The 8,015-nt window shown below is 45.0% G+C and overlaps 1 protein-coding gene across 1 annotated transcript; it reads left to right on the top strand.

The window, feature by feature from the left end:
* The first annotated feature begins 22 nt into the window (after positions 1-22).
* On the top strand, positions 23-7,914 carry zbtb14 (zinc finger and BTB domain containing 14). The gene is made up of 10 exons (XM_056363796.1): positions 23-2,849; positions 4,567-4,755; positions 4,851-5,021; positions 5,151-5,246; positions 5,322-5,465; positions 5,943-6,187; positions 6,267-6,352; positions 6,463-6,602; positions 6,694-6,789; positions 6,868-7,914. The coding sequence occupies exons 2-10, from the start codon at positions 4,567-4,569 to the stop codon at positions 7,006-7,008; spliced, it is 1,308 nt and encodes a 435-aa protein (XP_056219771.1). The 5' UTR covers positions 23-2,849; the 3' UTR covers positions 7,009-7,914.
* The last annotated feature ends 101 nt before the right edge of the window (positions 7,915-8,015 follow it).

Raw genomic sequence — 8,015 nt, forward strand, 5'->3', positions numbered from 1 at the left:
TGTAACAGTCTCACACATGTTGTAATAACAGTCTCACACATGTTGTAACAACAGTCCCATATGTTGTAACAACAGTCTTACACATGTTGTAATAACAGTCTCACACATGTTGTAACAACAGACTCACACATGTTGTAATAACAGTCTCACACATGTTGTAACAACAGTCCCATATGTTGTAACAACAGTCTTACACATGTTGTAACAGTCTCACATATATTGTAACAACAGTCTTACACATGTTGTAATAACAGTCTCACACATGTTGTAACAACAGTCCCATATGTTGTAACAACAGTCTTACACATGTTGTAACAGTCTCACATATATTGTAACAACAGTCGTACACATGTTGTAATAACAGTCTCACACATGTTGTAATAACAGTCTCACACATGTTGTAACAACAGTCCCATATGTTGTAACAACAGTCTTACACATGTTGTAACAGTCTCACATATATTGTAACAACAGTCTTACACATGTTGTAATAACAGTCTCACACATGTTGTAACAACAGACTCACACATGTTGTAACAACAGTCCCATATGTTGTAACAACAGTCTTACACATGTTGTAATAACAGTCTCACACATGTTGTAACAACAGTCCCATATGTTGTAACAACAGTCTTACACATGTTGTAATAACAGTCTCACACATGTTGTAATAACAGTCTCACACATGTTGTAACAACAGACCCATATGTTGTAACAACAGTCTTACACATGTTGTAACAGTCTCACATATATTGTAACAACAGTCGTACACATGTTGTAATAACAGTCTCACACATGTTGTAATAACAGTCTCACACATGTTGTAACAACAGTCCCATATGTTGTAACAACAGTCTTACACATGTTGTAACAGTCTCACATATATTGTAACAACAGTCTTACACATGTTGTAATAACAGTCTCACACATGTTGTAACAACAGACTCACACATGTTGTAACAACAGTCCCATATGTTGTAACAACAGTCTTACACATGTTGTAATAACAGTCTCACACATGTTGTAACAACAGTCCCATATGTTGTAACAACAGTCTTACACATGTTGTAACAGTCTCACATATATTGTAACAACAGTCTTACACATGTTGTAATAACAGTCTTACACATGTTGTAATAACAGTCTCACACATGTTGTAACAACAGACTCACACATGTTGTAACAACAGTCCCATATGTTGTAACAACAGTCTTACACATGTTGTAATAACAGTCTCACACATGTTGTAACAACAGACTCACACATGTTGTAACAGTCACATATGTTGTAACAACAGTCTTACACATGTTGTAATAACAGTCTCACACATGTTGTAACAACAGTCCCATATGTTGTAACAACAGTCTTACACATGTTGTAACAGTCTCACATATATTGTAACAACAGTCTTACACATGTTGTAATAACAGTCTTACACATGTTGTAATAACAGTCTCACACATGTTGTAACAACAGACTCACACATGTTGTAACAACAGTCCCATATGTTGTAACAACAGTCTTACACATGTTGTAACTCCTGTAGTGCTCAGTTAGAATCTGTGTCAATCAAACTGCTGCTTCACAAAGAAAGAGGGGAAACAGATCAACAACAGTCTGAGGACCAATCATTACATTTGATTATTGATGAGAGCATATTCATCAATAACGCAGGACAGCAACTCACTGAACAGCACAGATGAAGCTGCGGTTCCTGCCAAAACCAGCAGATGTCAGTTTAGTGCTGTTTCTGCTCAGACTGAAACTCTCCTTCTACACACAGGATTTCAATGGTAGAAAAAAAACAGTGAAACTGTCTTAACCATTAAAAGATTAATTTCTTAATTAAGCAGATTCAGGCATTCAGTCCTGATTTAGAGTCAGTTAATGGGTTATAATAATAATAATGATTAAAATAATGATTAACGAATGGATGAATCTGCACAAGTCAGTTTTAAAACTGCAGGTAAATTAAAGTATTTTTATTTTATGCTGTAAGTAAAAGCATTTTACTCATTTTCACTTTAATGTAAACAAATATGGCCTTTTATATCTGAAGGTCTTAAAAGTCTTAAAAACACTGAATTCAGTTAAGAATTAAAATTAAAACTCACATTGATCAGGTTCAGTTCACTTTGAAAAAACAAACTCACCATGTTAAAGCTGAAACCAGAGAGAATGACTCAGTACAATTAATTATCATGTGCGTAATGATTAACGTAATAACTGAAAGGATGGTTTTCGTCAGTTTATTGTCACATCACAGTTAAACGGGGCTCCTTTAAGTTCAGAGAGCACTTTAATGTTTGCTCTAAACCCTGCAGATGATCTATTGGTGTTTCTTCTTTTTTTTTTTAAAGTCCACTATTCCCTCAAGACCTAAATCACTGGAGAACCATAATCAGGTCTATGTTTAACAGTCAGCTATAAATATGGCGCCGGCTTCTCCTCACATTTTATTTCTTTATTGGACAAGAAAACACCGTTCAGGTCTTAAAACCAGAGTCCTCTATTACGATATAGTTCATGTTCTGCTTCAGAGGACCAAGTTTCTGATTAATCACATTATTGGGGGGCGGGGGGCAGACAGGTGAGAATGTGAACACTCATAGAAGGCCGGGTCACTTGAGGAGGGCGCATGCGTGAGAGGTTTTTCTCCGTCGCGCTCAGAGGATGTTTGGCGCGCTGCCTGCGTGCTCCTGCAGTGTGTGCGTGCTAGCGCAAAGCGCGGCCTTCCGCTCGGTGCTCGTCCTCATCAACAACAACAACAACCACCGGATAAAGTGTTTCCCGGCTCCTAGTGCGCTGACACACCCAGAGAGACACACTCACCCCGGGACTCTGTGACGGTAAGAGCCCGCTCCAACGGCCCCGCGCTCTCCTCGTTCCCCGCTCCGGCTCTGTTTCCGCGGGGATGTCTGCGCGCTCTCGAGCCGTTCATGGCCGCTCGAGCTCCCGACTCGTTCGTGTCGCCGAGGCCGCGGCGCCGCCGCTACTCGCGTGCCTGTGTGTCGGTCCCGGGGACGGCTGAGCACGCGGCCGGCTCCCCGTACGCCCGGTGATGGTGTCGGGTCAGCAGTTTTACCGGAGACAGTCCGAGGCGGAGAGTTACTAGATAAACGCCATTTTGTGTGCGAGCGGAGCCGCAGGCCGGACTGTCCGCCATTTAACACAAACACCGAGTTTCACCACAAACACCAAAACTCCCGTGAAACACCGACGGTATTAAACACCGCCTGTCACTTCCCGGTACACACAAGTCAGCTGCAGCGGGCTCCGGGAGGCCGGTTTATCCGCCGGTAACGTTTAGATTGTTGAACGTTAAATTAGCACGTTAGCTCCATCAAGTTGAAAGCTAATGTTAGCCTCACTGATAAACAGCCACCGGTACCGTCTGAAAACCCCGTTACACAGTCAAATTCCCGCTATCACGCTTTCTGATTTACTGTTCAAACGGTTTGGTTCCGATTTTATGACCGTTAAATTAACGCTAGCCAGGCAGCCGTCGGCGCGTTAGCTTAAGCCGCTTCAGCCCGATTCAAATGAACTGGGGTCTGGGTAGAAACTGGACTCGGTGTCGGTTAACCGTGCGAGTCCAGGTTTAGACCCAGTCTGTGGTGGTTTTCAGATAAAACTCGGTCGGTTCAGGAAAATAAAGCCATGTGAATAAAATAACGTGTGTGAGCTCGGTGACAACAGCTAGCCTGTCAGTCCGCTCCGTTCAGCTAAAGGCATCGTGAAGCGTGCACACGCTGATGTGCGCGTGTCCGCGGTATGAGAGGTACATGAACTACTTACTGCAAAAGTGCGGGGGGGGGGTCGTCTGTCTTTACCTCTGAGCAAGGCACTGACACCGCGCTGCTCAGGTGTCAGAGTAAAGATGCAGGAAACCATTGATATCTTCAGGTAAAACGGATGGGGGGCGGCGGTTAAAAAATACAGTTTCCACAGTTTGTCTCAAAACTCAGCTGATTCAGCTGCTGTTAATGAGACAGTCTGACCACATGCGAACTGATACAGCCTCCAGTGTTACCTCACAGCTAACCAACTGACTTCATGCTAACACTGAGTGTCAACTTTATTAGGTCCAATTGTCTCCAACTTGCTGTAACAAATACTCCTGTTTCAAAGGTGAGGCCCATGTTGGACTCATACAACAGGTGTTTCTAAGATTTCTTCCAGTCCATGTTTGTCACTGAAGTGGCGTAAACAACTGAAACAAGTCATCAGAGAAACCCTGACTTGTGAAAGACAGGAGGGCAGCATTTGATTTGCTGTAACAGAACACCTGTCCAGGTGACTGCAGCTTTACACTGATTAACAATGTGTTCAGTAAAAACATCCAGAGTTCAGTTAAATCATCTTTGGCCCTAACCTGTATATGTTCACGTGTTCACACCAGACCCCCCCCAGTTAGTGTTGATCAGCTGATTTCTTTTCTTCTTGTTAGTAATCAGGTTGTAACTGATATGTAGCTGTTCACTGAAGCAGTAACATGGACTCATCAAACCCAGACTGTCTGCAGGTTTTATACCAATTTAATGTTGTCACCTGATCTGTGTGCAGATGGCGGAGACAGTGAAGTACGTGGACGACGAACACAAAAGCATCTTCCTGAAGCTGCTGAATGAGCAGCGACTGGAGGGCGAACACTGCGACATCGCTGTGGTTGTCGAAGACGTCAAGTTCCGCGCTCACCGCTGTGTGCTTGCCGCCTGCTCCAACTACTTCAAGAAACTGTTCAAGAAACACGAGGTGACTCCTGAACTTCATCAATCCGGTGAAAGGTCTGTCCTCCTGGACACTTTAAATATCTTTTTTAAAACTGTGTGTGTGTGTGTGTGTGTCAGGTGGACAACTCGTCTGTGATTGAGATCGACTTCATCCGCTCTGATATCTTTGAGGAGGTGTTGAACTACATGTACACTGCAAAGATCTCTGTGAAGAAGAGAGACGTCAACCTCATGATGTCGTCTGGACAGATCCTTGGCATCCGCTTCCTCGACAAGCTCTGCTCACAGGTAACACACACTGGTGACATAATATACAGGTAACACACATTCCCATCAGTCAGCCTCCGACTCAGCAGTTTGCTGATGATGATGGTGAGGAGGAGGAGCAGACCTGATGATGCATTCATGTGTGCTCAGAAACGAGACGTGTCGTCAGAGGATAAAGAGAAGTTTCCATATGACATCGTGAAGATGGCGCTGCCGCCCGAGGCTCAGCTGGCTGCTGAGTCTGAGGTAAACTAATCAGTACTGATCACTCATCAAACATCTGCCACGTTATCTTGTCATGATGATGGTGACTGTGTTCAGGTGCTGGGGGAACATGATAACACACCCGCCACAGATGACCTTGTTGAGGCGTCAGCCAATCAAGAGCTAGATAAATCTCCCAGTGCAGCACTGCGTGTCCAGGAAGCCATCCTGAAAGAACTGACCAATGAGGATGTACACAAGGTACACACACACACACACACACACACACACACACACACACACACACACACACACACACACACACAGAGTGCCCTGTGTCCTGTCGCCCACAGCAGCTGGAAACCACCCAGCGTGGCGTTAGTGTCCAGGGTTAGCACGATTAGCGTCGTTAGCTGTGTCTCCAGCGTGATGCTACCTTCCCTTTGATGCTGTGTTAGCGCCATTAGTTCGTCTGTCTGATTCGGGGGGGGGGGGCTGGTTCATAACTCCTCCTCATAGCATGACACTCCGCCACTGCTCCCCTGTCTCTTCCTCCTCCTCAGCTCGCCGTGTGCCATCAGCTGTTTGCCGTCTCTCCAGACACGACCACGGTGAACTGACGAGTTAGAGAGGCAGTTACAAAGTTCAGTCTAAGAACAGGAACCTCTGCGAAGACGTGCTGAAGCATGTACAGGCCAGTAAACCGCACCTGTCACTACACCTGTGTGACCTCTCCAGGTGACCTGCTACGACCAGGATGTGGTGACAGAGATGGAGGCAGAGCCTAAAGAGCTGGGGGCGGAGCATCACGCCACCCAGACGCTGACATTTGCTGACAGTATGGGGGAGGTGAAGGACGAACAGCCACCTGGTTGGTCGACAGCAACAACAGACATGAAGTTTGAATACCTGCTATATGGACACAGAGAACAGCTCGCCTGTCAGGTGTGTGGCAAGACCTTCTTGGACGAGAGCAGACTCAGGTACGTACCACACATCTGGATCACACACCAGGTCAACACACTTGGATAACACACCTAGTCACCGTCTCTCTGTTTGTAGGAAACATGAGAAGCTTCACTCAGCAGAGCGTCCGTTTGCCTGTGAGATCTGCACCAAAGCTTTCACCACACATGCTCACCTGAAAGGTACAAACACACCTGTACTCAGGTGTAACCAGATACCATCAGATTACTGTGGGACTGTGTTTTTACTCTAAGGTAACGTGTTTTGCTCCGCCTTCACCTGTGTGTTCCAGAGCACCTGAAGATCCACACAGGCTTCAAACCATACAGGTGTGACGTTTGTGGTAAATCGTTCATTCGAGCTCCAGACCTGAAGAAACACGAACGAGTTCATAGCAACGAGAGACCGTTCGCCTGCCAGATGTGTGATAAGGTGAGCTCATCTGTCTCTGTCTCACCTGTCTGCCTCTCCTGTTTCATACCTTTCTGTCTGCTCACCTGTCTGTTGGCTCACTTGTCTGCAGGCGTTTAAACACAAGTCTCACCTGAAGGATCATGAGAGGAGACACAGAGGAGAGAAACCATTCGTCTGTCCGTCCTGCACCAAGGCCTTCGCCAAGGTACCTATTATAACTGGACACTCAGTACACCTGCTGTCTGTCTGTCATGTGGTGAGTTCACTGTCTCTGTACTTTCAGGCGTCAGATCTAAAGCGTCATGAAAACAACATGCACAGTGAGAGGAAACAGCTGCATCCACTGCAGAGCGACACAGAGACACTGCAGGCTGCTGCCATGGCTGCAGAGGAGCAACATCTGGACAACATCAGCTGCTCCTAACATCTGGACAACATCAGCGGCTCCTCACATCTGGATAATATCAGCTGCTCCTCACATCTGGACATCAGCTGCTCCTAACATCAGCTGCTTCTAACATCTGGACATCAGCTGCTCCTCACATCTGGACAACATCAGCTGCTCCTTATCACTGTATGAATAAGAATATTTTGACTGTATCTGTTGATTGATTTTAATGTAGTTTTCTCTGCATCAGTGAACATTAACTGACTAAAGGGGCTGTTTGTAAGTTTCCTCTGCTGCTGAACCTGGTTTTATTCTGGAGCTGATGATGACGATGGTGATGAAGATGTCGCCCACCAGGATCTTTAGTCGTCGTTGTGTTTACAGCAGGTTATAATCCGTCCACTGAGCAGCTTCAGGACAGACTGCAGGCTACAGTGACTCAGTATCAGAAAGTGAGACGACGATCTGACCAGGCTGCAGCTAGCTGGTTAGCATGCTAACTTCAGTAGAAGAGAAGAGACCAGAAGTTACATTGGTGTTTGGAGACAGCTGTTGGTGAGTAAAAGATGATGTTAGTTTCTTCTAGACTGGTAAGTAAACAGATGCTAATGCTATGTGGCAATAGCAGAACTTACAAATGGCTCCTTTAACATGAACTGATTAACCTCAACGATCATGTGGTGAACATGTTAAACGTGGCTGACTTTCCTCTGGCTTCTTGTATGATCTGTAAATTCTTGTCTCTTTGTAAATGACAGGACTCTGTACAGAAAACTGTTGTATATGAATCTGTTCAGTTCAATGAGCAGAGCTGCTGTGTTTAAACCACGACTTTTATTTTATTGTTTCATTACTGTCACTAAACTACAGGAGCCCAGAGTGGACACATAAACTCAAAGGGCTCTGTTTACATGAAATAAACCATTTTAATTCAAACCAGGATCATTACGTTCTCAACATATTCTCTAGGTTTACTGATGTGTTCTGTTCTATTCATGTACGTCACACTGACACACAGCTGTAGGTACAGACTCTGACCAGCA

The sequence above is a fragment of the Seriola aureovittata genome, chromosome 20 (assembly GCF_021018895.1).
Source record: "Seriola aureovittata isolate HTS-2021-v1 ecotype China chromosome 20, ASM2101889v1, whole genome shotgun sequence".
Classification (NCBI taxonomy): domain Eukaryota; kingdom Metazoa; phylum Chordata; class Actinopteri; order Carangiformes; family Carangidae; genus Seriola; species Seriola aureovittata.

Coding starts and splice junctions, on each gene's coding strand:
- zbtb14 (XM_056363796.1), top strand. CDS start 4,567: ATGGCGGAGACAGTGAAGTACGTGGACGACGAACACAAAAGCATCTTC. Junction 6,353..6,462: donor CACACATGCTCACCTGAAAG/GTACAAACACAC, acceptor TGTGTGTTCCAG/AGCACCTGAAGATCCACACA. Junction 6,790..6,867: donor GCACCAAGGCCTTCGCCAAG/GTACCTATTATA, acceptor CTGTACTTTCAG/GCGTCAGATCTAAAGCGTCA.